The 19,025-nt window shown below is 45.5% G+C and overlaps 1 protein-coding gene across 2 annotated transcripts in view; it reads right to left on the bottom strand.

Moving 5' to 3' along the window:
* Nucleotides 1-4,187, bottom strand: part of PPP2R2A (protein phosphatase 2 regulatory subunit Balpha) — a 37,704-nt gene extending 33,517 nt beyond the window's left edge. The window contains exons 1-2 of one of the 2 annotated variants that reach the window (XM_083880345.1): nt 4,132-4,187; nt 1,529-1,603 (exon numbers count right to left, since the gene is read on the bottom strand). In XM_083880345.1, the coding sequence (XP_083736471.1) occupies nt 1,529-1,603; nt 4,132-4,138 (82 nt within the window). In that variant the 5' untranslated portion in view covers nt 4,139-4,187. Of the gene's footprint in view, nt 1-1,528; nt 1,604-2,207; nt 2,467-4,131 lie in introns of those variants that run through there. The other variant, XM_083880344.1, reaches the window with a different exon arrangement.
* Between the last annotated feature and the right edge of the window lie 14,838 nt (nt 4,188-19,025).

The following is a 19,025-nucleotide window of genomic DNA, read 5'->3' as shown; positions in this document are numbered from 1 at the left end:
CTGAAACTGAAGGCAGTTAATTCCCTCAAAGGCTTCCCTGAGCTCCACCCCAGGATTCCAGCAGGGCTCAGCCCGGCAGGAGGACAGGGCACCTTTGGTAACAACAAGTGCAACATTTAAAACAGCTCAGTCTGTCCTTCCTTCCCATTTCCTCACTTCTGCATTTCCACATCCCTGTAATGCTGATTTCTATACCTAGATATAAGTTCATTACTACTGGAAAGGTATCAACGTGTATTTTAATGAAGAATTATTTGTAATCACCACAACTTCACCACAACCACAACTTCTTCAATACTTGCACTTAATGAAGGATTTAGTTTGATACGTAAATAAAACAAAGCTTACAGAATTGTAAATCTGCCAGGGAAAAAAAAAATATACCACATTTAACAGCACTTTGGAGTTCAAGCTTCAAAATCTACTTCCTGAAGAATTTCAAATTAAACTTAAAATTGTTACAGGTTTCTCTTTTCCAGAAAACATATTTCAACTTGCAAACAAGAGAAGCCTCAGTGCATCGTTTGCCACTTGCTGCAGCTAATAAATAAAAACAACTCAGTGATGTTTATCCTGATCTTTCTTCTGGCCTTTGGAAGCTAATCTGAACCACATGTCAAGCAGGGAAATGATGGAAACTGTAGTTACTGCTTTTCTAAATATAACATTAATCTCACTTGTATGTCAGAGCATTCAAGATATGCAAAAAAAAGAAAAAAAAAAAAAAAAAAAGCCAGGAATTACATAAGTGACAAGGCCAACTGCTTGCAAAAGAAAACTTTTAACTCCTGATCTTACAGGCTGCTTTCTGTAAACAGGACTTTATGGCCAAAGAAATTCAGAAGTCAGGGGATTTCCTCCAGAACAATCAGAAGAGATTCTGCTCTCCAGCAGGGAAAAGCACCATTCCTCCAACGATCCCAAATCCAAGGGAAAAAAAAAGAAAACCAGTCCAGTTTTTGCAGTGAAATTCAGAGGCAGCCATCTTAGTGCAACATGACACTTGTCACTGCCAGCCTGGAAAAGTTTTAGACAATTTCCAGTATCATTTCAAAGCCAAACTTGCTCTTTGCGTACTAAGCAGGCACGCACAGATATTCAGATTTCTTCCTCCTCTTGTTAATAGGAGCTGGAAAGATTGGGACAATTACTTTATCTAATACTTAGATCTTCAAAGAGTACAAATACTAATTCTCACAACACCTTGTGGAATGCAACTATCACATTCCCCATTTTGCAGATTAAAAAAAACCCCACAAATCAAAAGCAAAAAAATCAGAAAAAATCTTAATCTTAGAAAACAACTCCAGAAAAGAAAAAAGAAGGTAGGAAGGATGAACTTTTTTACAATGGTAGTTTCAAGCCACAGGTTGAACCTGAACCTGGATATGGCAATGCACATGAAATGTCAATTTTTTTTGCTCAACATGTACACAGCAGCTCTGGGATATTTCACTGACTGCATCCACATCTCCCTACCCAAGGAATGGTTAAAAAGTCAGAAACCAGTAAAAAATATCACTCTTACCTTCTGCTACATCATCATCTACAGCGCCTTTCACCTGAGAAAAACACCACTGAATGTCATTTCCTCCTCCAGCTCCTAAAAAAAGGAAAACAATTCAATAAAGAGGAGCCCCCCCAGAGCAGCAGCGCAGGCACACAATGGTTCCAGATTGCACATTTCAGAGCCTGTGCACGCCCACTTCCTCAGCAGTGCTGAGGCACAATCACACACCACCCTCCCCACCTTTTTCCTTTGGATATTGTTTTTGTCAGCCTTCAATGCAGCCTTGGTCAAAAACAGGGTAAAAAGCTCCACTCGCCCAAAGCACCATTAACTACGAATTTAAAATTCAAGTGCATGAACAGCCACAAAGATTTTTCCTACTTGAGCAGCCAGAACCCCCCTAAACACACACACACAAACAACTTAAATATAAGCTATCAGAGCTGTCCATTTCTAGAAAATTTCCATCTCCCATCCAATACAAACCAAGCCACACCATTAATCTCCTCCTTTCTCAAACCCACTGCGCCGACCCTACGCGCTCGAGGCTGAAGAAAAAGAATTTTACCACGATTTTAGAGTCTCTTCGCGGAAGGAACGAAAGCAACTATCAGCCTGGGAGAAAAAACACCAAAAAAAGCAGCAAATCCCAGCAGAAAAGCAAACAAGCAATCGGAGGGGGAACAAGTTCTACTACCGTAGAAAACGGAGCGGAGAGAAAACTTCAGGAACATTACTGCCTCGGCTGCAGGCAGTGATTCATTTGAACCGTGCCACCAAAACACACACCAAAAATCACCACCCATTTCTTTTGCATTTCATTCTGAGCAAATCACTGCAGGGCTGAGGACATACAGGAAGAGACAGAAATGGGCTTGCCTCGGTTGGTTGGCTTTTCTTTTTTTTTTTTTCCTCTTTCCCAAAAGCCACTGTCAAAATGGAACTTTTCCTGCACACAACTCAAACCGGCTGAGCAACAGATGGCATTTACACATTAATCCCGAGCTCTGGTAGGGCTTTGGGGATAACAAAGAATACAGGAGGAGACTCTTCCCAAGTTAAGGGGGATCAAAAAAAGGAAAAAAAAAAAAAAACTCAAAGAGAAGGAAATCAGAAACCTGAAAATAATCTTTCCAGAAAAGACCAAGCGCCTCAAGAATGAGAAGTCCTGGAATACAGTTTGCATTTTTTTTTGCTTGCTTTAAATTCTTCCCTGAAGGGTTACAGACATCCAAGCTGCACAGCCTGAGAAGGTGAAGGCAAACAACAGCGCCCATTTATGCAAGAAAATGGCAAAATGCATTCTCCCTCATCACTGCCCAAAAATCCTACAACCCGTTTTTTCTTTCCTCTCTTCAACTCCTTCATTTGTCATTTCAGCAGCCAGCACCACAGAGCACTTAGAGGGAACAGCTTGGAGAAGAATCACTGCTCCTGTTACTCCGAGCTGAAGTCCTCTTTTCCACAGAATTTACTTGAACCAAGTTGGCACTTTTTTTTTCCCCCCCACGACTAAAACGGCGAGAGGAGGGTGGAGCGTGTGCATATGGTGTAGGGGGGGAAAGGCAAAGCCTCACAAAGCCTCCCATGCTCTGCTCCTCCACACGCAAAGCACTGAAAAGACAATTCATGTGCAGAGGAGGGGGATGAATAAATTTCTAAATGAAGAAATCGCAAGGAAAAAAAAAAAAAGTAAGAGGGAAGGAGATCCGTTCTGCACACACGCTCCCAAAGCCTCCCAACAGCACTTTGAGAGGCGAAATGGGGAGCGAGCGGTGGAAGGAATGGGAAAGAAAACACGGCGAGACCTGTGCTGTTTAATTACGCCCTGTGCCAAATTTTACTGGCATTTGCAGATGCTTCAGAGGCTGCTCCCTCACAGAAGGGCGCGACTGCAATCTGGACACCGCCTGCACCTGGAACCTCTCCGCGCACGGCAGCGCTTCGGGGAAATAAAATAACCACAGGCATCGACCCCAAAGCCCCAAGGGGGAAACTCCTCACCAGAGCGTGTAGTGACAGGACAAGGGGGAAACTGCAGGGTTCAAACTGAGAGAGTAGGCTGAGCTGGGATATTGGGAAGGGATTCCTCCCTGGGAGGGTGGGCAGGCCCTGGCACAGGGTGCCCGGAGAGGCTGTGGCTGCCCCTGGATCCCTGAAGTGCCCAAGGCCAGGCTGGACAGGGCTTGGAGCAGCCTGGGACAGTGGAAGGTGCCCCTGCCATGGCAGGGGGTGGCACTGGACGGGATTTAAGGTCCCTTCCCACCCAAAACACTCCATGATCGCACGAAAAGGCAGCAGACCCACCCTGCCTGCGAGCTCCTCAACTCCAAAACACACCACACTTCCCCCTCCACCTTGCTTCTTCTTCCATGCCTTCTTTTTTTTTTTTTTTTTTTTTTTTTTTTTCCTCCCCGAGAACGGAGGGAAGGAGGGGTGGGTGGGAGCAAAGCACGAATTCCCACAAGAGAAGATATATATATATATATAAAAAACCACCACCCCACAACCAGCAAGGCGCAAGCGAGCCGGGAACAGGCGAGGCGGCCGCGAGGCAGGGAGGCAGCTCGGGGAGAGCCCCCTGAGCCACGCCAGGGCAAGGGGGGGCAGGCTGCCCTTACCTGCCATGTTGTGCCGGCGATAGCGGCCGCGGCGGGTCGGGCGGAGCGGGCGGCGCGGGCGGGGCGGGCGGCGCGGGGCGGGCGGCGGCGGCGGGCGGCGATGGCGGCGGATGGAGGAGGCGGCGGCGGCGCGGCCGCGGCGGGGCTGGGGCGGCCCCGCTCCGGCCCCCCCGGCGGTGAGCCTCCAAAATGGCGCCGGCAGAGCTGGGGGTGACGTCAGCGCGGGGCGGGAGTGAGCCGCCCTCAGGAGGGCGGGCGGCGCCGCCATGGCCCTCGCCCAGCCCCGTCAGCCCTCATGGCGGGGATGCCGCCCCTCAGACCGGCCGTGCCCGCCCTCTTGGCGGGGCTGCCGCCTTTAACCCGCCATCGGCCGCCCTCATGGTGGGGCTGCCGCCGTTCAGCCTGGCATTGACCACCCTCATGGCGGGGCTATAAGACCCTCACTCAGCTCGGCCCCTGCCCGCCCTCGTGGAGGAGGTGCCGCCCCTCAGCGCGGCGTCAATCGGCCGCCTTCATGGCGGGGTTGCCGCCCCTCAGCTCGGCCCGTGCCCGTTCCCATGGCGGGGCTGCGCCCCTGAGCCTGGCACTGACCACCTCCATGGCGGGGCTCTGTGCCTCACGGCCGGGCTACCGACCCTAATGGCGGGGCTACCGCCCTTCAGCCCGGCACTGACCATCCCCACGGCCGGGCTACCGACCCTCATGGCGGGGTTGCCGCCCCTCAGCTCGGCCCGTGCCCGCTCCCATGGCGGGGCTGCGCCCCTGAGCCTGGCACTGACCACCTCCATGGCGGGGCTCTGTGCCTCACGGCCGGGCTACCGACCCTCATGGCGGGGCTACCGCCCCTCAGCCCGGCACTGACCACCCCGATGGCGGGGCTCTGTGCCTCAAGGCCGGGCTACCGACTGTCATGGCGGGGCTGCCGCCCCTCAGCTCGGCCCCTGCCCGCTCCCATGGCGGGGCTGTGCCCCTCCGGCCGGCATCGCCCTCTCTCAGCCCCTCTGCGCTCGGTGTCCGCTGCCCCCCGGGCTCCCCTGCAGGCTCTCCTTCCCTCGCTGACCCCTCTCCCCTCGGGCTCGCCCTTCACGAAATGGAATATCCCGAGTTGGAGGGGACCCGCCAGGATCATCGGTCCGGCTCCTGGCCCTGCACAGACACCCAAAATCCCACCCTGGGCACCCCCTGGGAGTGTTTTTAAAGTCTCCCGGACCTCAGGCAGCCTCGGGGCTGTGCCCATTCCCTGGGGAGCCTGGGCAGTGCCTGAACCCTCTGGGGGAACAACATTTCCCTGATAATCCCTTCATCTCTCTCAGAGCATCTCCCCCTCACTTGTCCTTTGGTCTTGGGCCTTTTTTTCCCTCCATCCTCCCCTTTCCTCCCTTCTGCCATTTCCCCGTGCAGCAGCCACACATAACCTGTTTGCTCGCACATTTTCCCACCCCCTCTTTGGCTGCTTTCTACAAGGTCCAGGTCTCTGATTTCACTCCGCTCTCATTGCTATTCCCTGCATACACCAGCCATGCTCCTGAGCCATTTTTAGCCTCCATCCACCTTTCACACTGACAGCCAGCGAGATCCACAAAGAAAGGCTTTCAGGCGAGCCCGGCTTGGCTCAGCTCCTGCTGGCTCGGGGAGGATGGAGGCTCCTTTTCGAGCTCGCCGGGTCCCAGTTCCAGTCTCAGCTCTAGTTAACTGCAGGACTGGGATAATTGATTCACTACAATCTATTTAAGATCTTGTGAAAGTCATCAGTTTCCTCTTCGCAGATGTTTGTGCAAACATTTTTCTTCTCGGGGCTGGGTAGATCTTGCTAATCCAGATTTCACTGGGAGATTCATGAGCTCATCCTGCAAACCCAGCACTGCCACAAACTCGAAATGTGACTTGGAACTGGTCTCCAAAACCATCCCATACACTGATTTTTGCATTTCCAGCTCTAAACACCTTAGGGGCTGCTTTTATAAACGAAAAAACCATTGAATTGCTGGTCAATTCCAGCACAAAACAGCTGAGGCAACTGAATGCCAGTAATGGACACAAACAACTAGACACCCAACCTGGCCCAAATTACAGGTTATTTTGAAATTCAGATTTATCTCTGCATCCCTGATAAAAAACTGCACAGGCAAATAAATCAATGTTGGAAAGAACAATAACATTGGAAAGAACACTCAACATATATGGGATGTTCTAAAGAATTGCAGCTCACCTAAGTTTGGAAATCTCTGGGACCAAGTGTTTTGCTTAGGTTGTTCTGAGAACAACCCAAAAACCTAAAACCACTGTGAGTTTGGAAACAATCACAATGAAGACAAACACCCTGGTTCCAAACACTCTGGTCCACATTTCTCAGAGCTCCAGAGCAAATTCACACAATTCTACAAATTTGTGGCCATGTTTGCTCGATACCAAATTCAGCATGAAAGCTGGCATTCCCCCCTTTTCAGAATTCCTTAAACATACTTTTGGAATTCCTCCCTTTTCGGAATTCCTTAAACATACTTTTTTTCAACCTAAGCAGAATCGTCCTGCAACTGTTTAGCAGGAAAATTTGCAAATCTAGTCCAATTCATCCGTTGCCTTCTGTATAATTACTGCAGGGTTTGTTCTCATAGTAGAATAAGCATCGGTTCAAGAACTTTTGTTGCTAAAAAAAAAATTAAATAAGGCAAAGAGACCTGCAATTAGCTCTGTAATAGAAATTGATGAAGCCTTAGTACATACCTTGTAATTAAAATAAAATCCCTCTTAGAGAAGGTTTAATATCATGGTGCCGTGAGGATGGATTGTAACTCCAACATTTCAGGTTTTTGTTGTGCACTAACTGTGCTAGAGAAAATAATGGAGCATAATAAATAACTAACATTAAACCCCAGCCAGAGTAATTAGTGAGACATCTTTGGAACCACAACCTTTGCCTGGGTGTTCACTCTCTGGGTAGCTCAGAGTGTTTCACACTATGAATGGTTGGTACAAATTAGGCAGAGCGTGTTCCACAGCCCTGATTCAAAGTTTATGGATTTATTTGGATTTCTCTGGAGCTTGAGCATCTGTTGAGGTGCTCTGGGGAGGTTGTAACTGTATGATGTTAAATTTACACACAGCCACCAACAGCACAAAGCTTTAATGAGCATTTATCTACTCCGATCATGCTTTAATGACTAATTCTTACTCCACACATAAACTCCTTCAGCTGAGACCCAAGAACACCTCTGGGAAGTGGGAGGGACTTACAGGAACTCACAAAGCAGCATTTCTGGATCCATTTGCTGTGATATTTGTCAGAAAACTACACAGAGTGGTTGGTTCACAGCAGCCTAGACCAGGAGCTGGGGAAGTCAGAACAACCTAAAAATCAGAACAACCTAAAAATCAGAACAACCTAAAAATCAAAGTGTAACCCATGACCAGCAACCAATAAAAATATATATATAATAATGTCAAATGACTGATCAAACAACTGAAGCTCCAAAGAAAAGCACTATCAGCAACTCATTTTGTGTCTGCTTTAGTTTTCCAGTAATTTGACCTGTTAGACAAGACCATAATGAATTACAACAATTCCGTTCAGAAATAAAGGGAGCAATTATCAGCAGAATTATCACTGGAATTTAGTAATAGCTGAGCCATCTGAGGCCATGTGCAGGTTAACATCAGGCCAGTGTAATTCCCTACTCTCTGCACTACATTCTGTTCAGCTTCCAGTCTCTCACTGAGATGTTTCCATTGTGTTTTTGCAGAGCATTTCAGAGAACACCAGCCTGAACTCCTAGAAAATATTTGCCAGCGTTCATCCCCCCATTTCCCACTCTTAATTTCACATAAACAGCCATTATCAAACCAGTGCTGAGTCACCTCTGGGTGCTGCTGCAGAGGAGCTGAACAAAAGGTCAGGCAGACTCTGGTTCTGCAACGTGTCTCAGGGAAAAATTACCTGTGGGACAAGTCCCAACCCATCCACCCTCTTCACCTCTTGCACCAAACCTGGTTCAAGCAGCTGGATCCCTCCTCCTGCCAGCCCAGAGCCTCTTCTATGGGCTCACAGAATTTAATATTTATCAATTATAAATTTATTTTATTATTTTATTATTATTTATTAATTTATTGTTTAGTAATTTATTGTTTATTTGATTATTATTAATATTTTTCTGGCTTTACTCGACCCAATTTCGCCTTAACCAGGTTTCCACCTGCAAACCCTCAACTGCCAATTGTGGCCACAATTTTTTCAGCTAAAACCGAGGTGTAAACAAATTTTTAAGCATTTCCACTTCCTGCCACACTGTGTCCTTAACCTAAACCTTATAAAGATAATTCTTGAGCTCTGTATCACTGGGGCACTTCCAAAGTTCCTGGGTTTTAGTTTTGGAGAGGGAAATGTTGAAATTAAAATTTCTTTAGTGGAGGGCTTGTGGGTGAGGACAGGAGTGTCCCAGTATTTTGGGATTAAAAATTAAGACAAGAGGTGTAAATTGAGATTTATAGAAAAATTTCATTCTTATTTCTGTGTCTTTTACTATAGGGTTTGGTGTTTCATTGTTTGATTTTTTTCAGGGGGGGTTGGATTTGTTTTTTCTTTTTTTACAAACTGTTGTTAGTTCTATGGAAAGATAAGCCCAACCAAAAAATAAGAGAACTGTTATGGGATGCTAATAATCCTATTGAAACTAAGATTAGAGCCATAGGAAAAGAAGTTCACAAGGTGTAGGTTTAACCCTCCCTAAAAAGAACAGCTACAATTAAATGTTTGCTTCAGGATAACCTGGCACTTTGAGTCTTCCAACTCAGGATGATTTGGACATAACATGGAACTCTGAAAGCTCCAAACAGCAGGAAAACAACAAAACAAAATGAGAGCAGTCATCCCAAACTATGAAGACAACACAAGGCCCTCACCAAAAAGTGATTTTATTCTAACAAAAGTGATTAAATACTGAATAAAATAATAATAATAATAATAAATTAAATACTGCCAGAAAATATCTGCAGCACATCTATTATGAGGCACTTTTAAGAGCAGATTCTCCAACTGGGAACAGGGTAAGGGATGCTTTAAGTCCTTCCCAGCCCCAATTTCACCACCCAACAGAGAAACAGATCCTTCAGTTGAAAATGCAGCTTCTTTGTACCGGTGACAAAACCAAGTTACACCAAAACCAACAAATCCATACTCAAAGAATTCTTTTTAAAACTACTCAAAGAATTCTTTTTAAAACTATTCAATTCTCCTATTCAGTCTTTAGGAAGGGGATAATTAACATTTCTCGGCTCTTGGAGTAGGTTCAGACCAATGAAAGGAACATCACAGAAATACAAACAGCGAGAAGAAAAATTTACCTCTGGGGGAAGCCCAGCCCTTAGTGCAGAGCCCTCCCAGACAGCCTAGTGCAGCTCTGAGGAGCACAGGGAACCTTGAGGGGAACAGAGCCTCAGACATCCCCAGCACCTTTAGGAGGCACCTTGCAGGAAGGGGAGGAGCCAAAATCCACAGCTCCAAACACCTCGAGGAGTTTTTATTTGGAGATGGGTTGGTTTTGCTTTTTAAGCCTTTAAACTCTCATGGCCTATACACAGAAACCTTTCTATTTTATTTTATTTTATTTTATTTTATTTTATTTTATTTTATTTTATTTTATTCTATTCTATTTTTTGGGGGCAAAGGATTGCAGGATCATTGAGGAAAAATAAGCATTAATTTTACCTTCCTAATAAACCTCCCTAGGTGATCTAAATAAGTGAGAGAAAAACCTCAGAGACTTTTATGAAACATTTATGCTTGACAAAAGCAGGAAGCTGAAAAGCCAGCACGTTAAAAACACTGCTGTCCATAGGATTTCCCTGTTATTTTTATCAGTCTTCTATTTTAGATTTTTCCTAGGGCAAAGTGCTTTTACACCTCAATTGAGTTAACAAGCTTCAATAGGAGCTTGAAGAATTACACCTGTGCAGGTGCATTTCAAAAAGGAGATGTAAATAGAATTCTGAGCTCAGGCCCTGTAGTTTATTGTGTGTATCACTAATAAAACACACCTAAAAAAGCCAACTGGTCTAAAAGGAGCAGGATCAGCTCCTTGGAATCGTGTTTTGGCACTTTGAAGAGGCCTGGTGGTTTTTTTTTTTTTTTTTTTTTTTTTTTTTTTTTTTTTTTTTTTGTTTGTTTGTTTGTTGGTTTTTTTTTTTGTTTTGTTTTGTTTTGTTTTGTTTTGTTTTGTTTTGTTTTTTTTTTTTGGTAGCATTTGGCAGTAAGAAGTTGATTGGTGGCTCTGAGTGGTGCTGGCAGGGAGGATCAACTTATCACATCAAGGATCCCTTAAAGAAGAAATGCTCCTTTAAAATGCTCCTTAAAAACCATAGATAGTGGGGAAATGATGATTAAATATATAATTTGGACTCAAATATTGCTTTAGGCTTTGAGCTGAGGCATTCTTGCTCTTGATCCCAGGCTCTAGACAATTTTAATCAGTAAATTACCAAATTCCTGTGATATTTAAAGGGTGTGAACACACTGATGTCCTAAGCCCTGGAATCACAGAAAGACAGGAGAAATTTTCAGATTATATTTTTCCAGGAGCTTTTTGCTCTCGATTCCAGGAATTGTGAAAATGTGACTAAAAAAAGAAAGCAAAGGTATTATCTCTTTAAAACTCTATTTTAAATAAAGTAACTTATTCTGAGTAGTAGCACTATCACTCTAGTGTTGCTCAAGTCATGTATGCAAAAAAATGACATGTGCAGGTAACTTTTGATTAGTCATTCATTAACTTTCTCCTTGGTTTAGGAGTTCATTTACCTTTTGGTTGCATTTGTCATTAACAAAAGCACCATTTTTTGAGGGCATTTCTGAAGTGTTTCAAACTTAGTTGAGCAAACAAGTATATAAATCAAAATTCAAGTATTTGCAGCTGAAACATTTATTCTGAAATGTCCTTTTCTTGCTTTGCTTTGTCCCACAGCTCTTGTGGTACCAGGTTTGCAAGGAGCCGAAGGTAATGCCAGGAATGAACTTAGAAGGGAAGGAAGGGAGGCCGAAATAGCAGAATTAATTGTTCCATTCACATGGCTTTTCTGCTTGGGAATAAGTTCACATTGTAAACAGGAGAGAGGTGTGGTTTGCAGATAGGACAGGAAATCCTTAGTTCTAATCCTTGCTGTGTTGTTGGTTTCCCTTGGAGACCTTGAGCAAATGCGTTCTGTCCCTGGATTTTTAATTGGAAATAAACTGGGGCTGATAGCCCTTAATGAGCTTAGAGGAGCAGCCTTTCACTTCAACATTCAGGATGGATTTAAAAACAGCTCATGGCACCCAAATCCACTCATCTCCTGCTCTGGGGGCAACTCCTTCCTCTGCTCTGGGGATCTTTGGGGCTGGAGTCACCAGAGCAAACACTGGGCTGAGTTTCTGTCACTCCTTCCCCTGCTCTGGGGATCTTTGGGGTTGGAGTCACCAGAGCAAACACTGGGCTGAGTTTCTCTCACTCATTCTGTGCAAAACAGATGCTCCACTGTGGGCTTGTGGGATACAAATCCACTCATCTCCTGCTCTGGGGGCAACTCCTTCCCCTGCTCTGGAGATCTTTGGGGTTGGAGTCATCAGGGCACACACTGGGCTGAGTTTCTCTCGCTCCTTCCCCTGCTCTGGGGATCTTTGGGGCTGGAGTCACCAGAGCACACACTGGGCTGTTTTTCTCTCACTCCTTCCAGTGCAAAGCAGATGCTTCACTGGGGGCTCACAGCACTCGAATCTGCTCATCTCCTGCTTTGGGGGCAGCTCCTTTCCCTGATCTGGAGATCTTTGGGGCTGGAGTCACCAGGGCACACACTGGGCTGTGTTTCTTTCAAATATTCTGTACAAATATTCTGTACAGGGCAGATGCTTCACTGGGGGCTTGTGGGATCCAAATCCATTCATCTCCTGCTCTAGGGGCAACTCCTTCCCCTGCTCTGAGGATCTTTAGGTCTGGAGTCACCAGGGCACACACTGGGCTGTGTTTCTCTCACTCCTTCCCCTGCTCTGGGGATCTTTGGGGCTGGAGCTACCAGAGCAAACACTGGGCTGTTTCTCTCACTTGTTCCAATGCAAAGCAGATACTTCACTGGGGGCTCATGGCACCCAAATCAACTCATCTCCTGCTCTGGGGATCTTTGGGGCTGGAGTCACCAGAGCAAACACTGGGCTGAGTTTCTCTCACTCACTCATTCTGTGCAAAGCAGATGCTTCACTGGGTGCTCACGGCACACAAATCCATTCATCTCCTGCTTTGGGGGCAGCTCCTTTCCCTGATCTGGGGATCTTTGGGGCTGGAGTCACCAGAGCACACACTGGGCTGTGTTTCTCTCACTCCTTCCAGTGCAAAGCAGATGCTTCACTGGGGGTAGAAGAAAATGTGATCTCTTTTGTCTGGTGTGATTTTCTGTGCCATGCTCAGTGCACTCTGGGCCTGGTGTAATCACATTTCTTACCTTTTTTCCCTTGGATTACACACCTGTGAGTGAGGGTGTGTCAGGGGCAGACCCCAGTGATGAGGAAAGTGCCTTTGAAGGGGAACTCTGTGTCAGAGCCTCCTCAGGAGCCTCAGCTCTGGCTGTTGAGCAGTGCCCTGTCCCCTGGACCCCACACCCCAGAGACAAGAATTCAGCCCCTTCTGATGGGAAAAGTCCTGGAAAGAGCAGAGGATGGTGCTGGAAATCCTGCAGGAGCATAGAGCCCGGAGGTGTGACAGCTCTGCAGGCAGTCAGGGCAGAGGCTCTGATATTTTTGAGTGCAGATTCTCTGTATTGAGGTAAATGATGGTGTCAGTGATGAATCAGACTTACAGGCTTGTCATCCTGCTTTAATTAGGGAGAGCTGCAGTGACAGGCTGTGCTGACAGGAGGCTGAAGTCCAGACTCCTGGAAAATGCACCTCAGGTTCCTCACTTTTCTTTTTCCCTCGCTCCTTAAAGACACAATTCCAGACTCCCGGAAAATGCACCACAGGTTCCTCACTTTTTCTCTCTCACTGCTTACAGACACAATTCCAGACTCCTGGAAAGTCTCTGCACCTCAGGTTCCTCACTTTTCTTTCTCCCTCACTCTTTAAAGACACAATTTCAGTGTCTGAAAGCTGCTGAGCACACACAGCTTGTGCTAGTCCAGAGAAGAAATGGAAATATCTCTAGAAATGAGTGACAATTTTCTTCCATCACACAATCAGAGGAGGAAAACTCGCTAAGGACTTGTCTGTTACTTACCAAACCTTGTTGGCTTTTCACTTGACTGCAAACATTTTGAATTGTCAAAACTTCTGAACTGTTGCTGAAATTGAGACAACTTTCTCAGCGTTTGTTTGTGACTACTGGTGTTTAAAAATGCATTTCATCCTTGCCCTGAAAAGCTTTATAAACTAGGCTAAATCTGAAAGACAACTTTGAGAGTCTAAAGAAACTTGGTTTTGATTTGTGTATCATTTTTCCTGAGCCTAGTATGATATCCTGAATTGAGCTATGGAGTTTTTCATGTGTAGAACTCTATTCTCTTTTATTGCTGAGCTGTAAGAATTGTAGAATTAAAGAATCATAGAATGGTCTGGTTTGGAAGGGACTTTAAAGATCATCCTGTGCCACCCCCTGCTATGGGCAGGGAAAACTTCCCCTATTCCAGGTTGCTCCAAGCCTCATCCAACCTGGCCTGGGACACTTCCAGGGATCCAGGAGCAGCCACAGCTGCTCTGGGCAACCTGTGCCAGGAGCTCACCACCCTCAGAGGGAAGAGTTTCTTCCCAGTGTCCCATCTGACCCTTCCCTCTGGCAGTCAGAAGCCATTCCCCCTTCTCCTGTCACTCCAGGCCTTTGTAAATAATCTCTCTCCATCTTTTCTCTTGGCTCCTTCAGCTACTGCAAGGTGCAGTTACATCACCCCAAAGCTTCTCCTCTCCAGGCTGGACAATTCCAAGTCTCCAAGTCTTTTCTCCCAGCAGAGCTGCTTCAGCCCTCTGATCATCCTGGTGCCTCCTCTGGACTCTCTCCAGCCCCTGCACATCCTCCCTGTGCTGGGCCCAGGGCTGGGGCAGCTCTGCAGGTGGGGTCTCACCAGAGCACAGTATCCACCCGACTGTCTAAAAGCTGCTTTCAATGTTTTCAAGATCTGTTCTTCCCACAGTTTTTCCATTCCTTCTTCTGTATTTTCCTCATCTTCCCCTACTTCCCTTTCTCCCCTTCCCCTTCAAAACACAAAACTTTTGTACCTCAAAGAAACAAAACCAGCACAAAAGTTCCAGCAAGTCCAGACATTTTCTTTCCATTTTGATTGCACTGTGCTAATTCCTCTGCAGGGAAGGGCCAGAACATGCAGAGGGCCAAGAAACTCCGGTGTGGTTTCCAAAATCAGAGCTCTGATCACTGGATTACGTGCCTGTGCTTCAGACAATGTTGTTCTCAACTTGGCAAATGGGAGGCTAATTACAAGACACCCATAGAAGCCACAGTTATTTGTCATTAAGGCTGGCAACACATCCCAGTGGTGCTGCCACAGCCAAGTGCTGCCACCAGGGAGGAGAAGGTGGCTCTTTCTTCAGGGAGAGCTCAGTGTGTCCGTGGGCTGCAGCAGGAGATGCAGCTCAAAGGAGAAAGACTCCTGAGAAACAGGAAAAGGGCAAAGTTGTTTAATGTGATTCTTAATTGGCCAAACCTAGAGACTGTTTAAAAATCCTAGACAAGAGTAAGCCCTGAGTTATTTTCCTTATTGACCTTCTCTCCTTTCTCATTCTGTGCCTGTATCATCTTTGCACTTCACTACCTGGAACAGAATATATTTACCTTTGAGGGTCCCTGCACATGCTGGTTTTGACATGATCCTGCTTCTTGCTTTGCTCATCAACAGAGAAACCTGGATACTTCTATCCCAAGAGAAAAAGCTATTTATTTTTTAAACCAAAAGTTCCTTTATAAATGACTCCAAGAGGGATGGAGAGATAGAAAGTAAAAACTCCTTTACTGTTACTTGACAATCAATTCATTAAAACTATTCTTGGGCAAACACAAGTGTTTAGAATGCCAGAATTAAATATCCAGGGACCTTTGAAAAGAGCCATCCCTATAAAGCAGGTGGAATTTAGAAGGTGGTCACACAAGGACACCAGGCCCAGCTGATGATGTCTAACACTGCAGTAATTAGTCACAGAACATCTGCCCAGCTCGCTGCATGCAGACAGAAATGAGTTCATCACAGCCACCAGTGCAAGGTTTAATTATTAAAAAGTGGTTCAGGTTGACTCCTTTCACTTTGCTTAACAGCAGAGGAGGGTTTTCATGGAGCTGCCAGTGTTATTCCCAGCCTTGGGCCAGACCACTGGGAAAAGCTGCATTTCTGCAGTGTCATTGTTGTTATTTTATGGTTACTGAGATTAAAAGTAAACTTCTCCCGTCCCCATTGCTTCAAGCAGCATGAGGCTTCCATGGCCCTGCTCTCTATCTCTAGAGATAAATTCCTGTTTCTCTATTTCCACACAGGAACTTTTGACTCAGTGATCAATTCCTATTAAGTTTTGTAGCTTGTATTCTGCTGGTTACAACTTCAAGAAAATGCAGCTGAAGTTTTTGCCTGCATGGAGAATTTGGGTCTGGTAAACTCCAGAGAACACACACTGGAAAAGTGATGTTAAAATGATTTATCTGTGGGAAAGACCTTAATTAAAGTTTGCATCCTTCTGGACAGAGGCAGAGAATCCAACTATGAAAAATACATGTTTTAGGGATCAGAGTTGCCAAGTCCTCCTGCTTCTCAAGCTGCTCATTTGTGCTTTTTGTGTAGAACCCTCTCCTGTTGGTGGCATTGAATCCAAGGATGAACAGCCCCGATGGACAAAACCACAAGGTTAGAATAAGTCAGCGTTCACATTCCATATTTTATCACAGTTGTGAGGAGTGATAAGGAAGTGGGTGGCAAATGGGAGCTGCTCTTTGAGAGCTCAGAGCTGTTCTCCAGAAAAATCTGAGCCACGAAAGAAGGCACAGAAATATTCAGAGGCAGAAAATTACCCTCTACCCAAAAAACAAAAGTATTTCTGGTTTGAGAGAATCTTCTTCTTTCCAAAACTGGACCAAACCAGGAATATTTCCCAGAATCTGGAAGTTCCCTGGGTTCTACAGGGACTCTGGGAAACCAAAAAGTTGATCAGTTTTGTTCCTGGTGGTTATACAAGAAAAACTGCAGGAACATTGAATCAGTTACTGGCAAAAATGTGAAAAATTTAAGGATTTTCAATGCTTCAAATGGAATATTTGGGGCTCAGAAAATCAGCGTTGGTTCCTCAGAGTGTGTTTGAGCAGCTCCTGTCAATATTGTGAGCACAATAATCACTTTAATCAAACACATTGACAGCAGCTATACTGTACCATACCTGGAGACAAAACCAATTAAAACATTTTATTTAAAGAAAGGCTGTGATTTCCATGGAATAGTCTAAGACAAGGAGGTACAGTGTTCTGATTTTTTCTAGCAGGGGTTTCCTATACACCAGAGGGTCAATTTAAGTTCTTGTTCTGTTTGATTCTTCCCAAGTTCTTGAACTTAGTCAAATCAGTGCCCTAATTAAATTTGTTACTGGCCATCATCAGCAAAAGCTGAATCTCCTTCTCTGTACTTTGCCAAGCCACAATAAAAGGGTTTTAAAAGGCCTGAGTTTTCACTACATTGCAGAGAAAAAAAAAGTACATTTCAAAGCTTGGAAAACTTCCCTTCCCAGCATAAAAATAAAATGCAAAACTTACAAAATCCTCTCTGCCTGCTCTTACCCAGCACTATGGAAACAGGCAGATTCTCCAGGGATCCTCAGCACAGTGATGTGACAGCAAAGCAGTTGTTTGCAGTCAAAACTTTGCTTTACCTGGACCCTCTAAAAATCAGGTCATTTTAAAAGCCAAGCATTTCACCTCACTTCACAACAGGTTATTTGAACACATTAACCATAAATTCAGTTTAAAAACACATTAAAACTTCTCTCCTCAGGATCAGCCACCAGTGAGGGACCACAGCCCTGACACCTTCTGCTCTCCTGCTCCAAACCAGCCTTTTATCCCTTCACTCACATCCACATCCACTCTCATTTTCCTGTTTTCTCATTTTTTTGGCCACGTTTTCTGCTCAGAGCTCCTCTCGTTGCATCAGCTGGGGCATTGCATAAGGAGAGGAGGCAATGGTTTGCTTTGAGCACTGTGATGTCTCCTCGGAATGGTGAGGAGACAACTGGATTTGCCTCTGCCCCGAGGAACCAGAGCAGGCAGCACAGAGAGTGGAGCTGCGCTGTTCATTTTGCAGCAGCCTGAAATAGCTCCTTCCCCTGCTCCTCCTGCTCTCCCCGTGCAGTGCCAGCACCAGCAGAGCTGCTGCAAACAGCCTGGGCTGAGGCACCAGAGCAGCTTCATTGCCAAATGTGCAGCTCCCAGAGCCTGCCCACGCCTTCCCTCCCTCCCTTTGCCATCCCCAGAGCTCCTGCAGGGTGCTCCAGGGCCAGTGGGGCTCCTCTGGGTGAGCACCTTGCTGTTCTGGCCTAGGGATGGGTGGTTGGTTTACCAGGAGAGCCCTGTGAAATCTGAAATGTGTTCAGTTGGGGATTCATTGCCACGTTCCTCCAGGAGTGATGGGACATTCCCTTGAGGGGGAGGCTGGAGAAGCAATAAATGGGGGGTTGGAAAAATCCATCCACAGGGCCCAACCTGACATCCCCAACTCTGCATGGACCTGGAGGATGTTTGTAGATTTGATATTTTCTGAGCCTGAGAATTGCTGAGCTCTTCTCAAGAGAAACTTTTCAACAGTTTTTTCTTTTTCCCAAAACAACCTTGTGTGAACAATATTCCTTTCCCATGCCAACAGGAGTTGTTTGCTATTTCTGTTCCTCAGCCCATGGAGAGGTGTCAGTGCTCTGGACCAATAACGTGCCTTTAGCACAGCGTGTTATAAAAGGGCTGAATGGATTGTAAATAAACCTGCTGATTTCTGCTGCCCCTGACTGGAGTCAAACACCTTTATTTCCTGTCCTATCACAACAGATGTTTATCCTGTGCTTCTCCTTGCATTTGGAAATGTGGTTTTGGCCATGAGACATCTCCAATCAAGAGCTCCATGAGGAGCATTCCAACCTGTGGGCCTGATATTTCTGATAAATCTGAGAGATTTTATCCTGCTGGCAGCTGCTGACCTTTTCCCAAGGAAAAATTCCTCAAGGAAAGCTTCTCCTCAAAACACTCCTGGCAAACAACTCTCCTTTCCCAGAACAATCTTTCTCCAGGTGGTGTTTTGCTGTTTCTCTGGTTTAACCAATGGCATTAGAGAGGTGTCGTTCCTATTCCCCAACCATGGTCAGTCTGGATGGGAACACCTTATAAAAGGTGGTGAGAATTAGACAATAAAGCTTTTTTTTTTTTTTTTTTTTTTTTTTTTTTTTTTTTTTTTTTTCTGTGCTCTTTGCCTTCTGAAATATTTGGAGTCTCATCTTTCGTGTCCTACAATGACACCAGCCCACCTTGGACTCCTGTTGACAGCAGGAATAAATTATATAAATAAATAAAACCTTTGTTTTCCCAGTCTCTGATGTTTCCAGGACTCCTCAAGAAGGTCCAGCCACATGCACAGTTAAATATTGTTGTTCTGCATTTCATTCTGATCCACATCAGCAGAAAAATCCAGGCCAGTGTTTTTCACTTGCATCGTGTGAAAAATCACTCCAGAGTTGAATGTAAAGGTGAAAAAAAAGAAAAGTTTTGGTCTTGGAAACAAGCTTTATTCCCTAGAAATCAGCAATCCCAATGATTCTGTTTTTAAACTGAAACTGCCCTTTTTTCTTTACAAATTTTAGTTGTACCTGTTGGAGGATCTGCTTCATGTAGCACTGAAATGCAGCCACTTCTGGGGTAAGT

This window comes from Zosterops lateralis (genome assembly GCF_965231275.1).
Source record: "Zosterops lateralis genome assembly, chromosome: 30".
Taxonomy (NCBI): Eukaryota; Metazoa; Chordata; class Aves; order Passeriformes; family Zosteropidae; genus Zosterops; species Zosterops lateralis.
The sequence above is the reverse complement of the archived record's forward strand: the minus strand, read 5'-3'. Positions and strand labels throughout refer to the sequence as shown.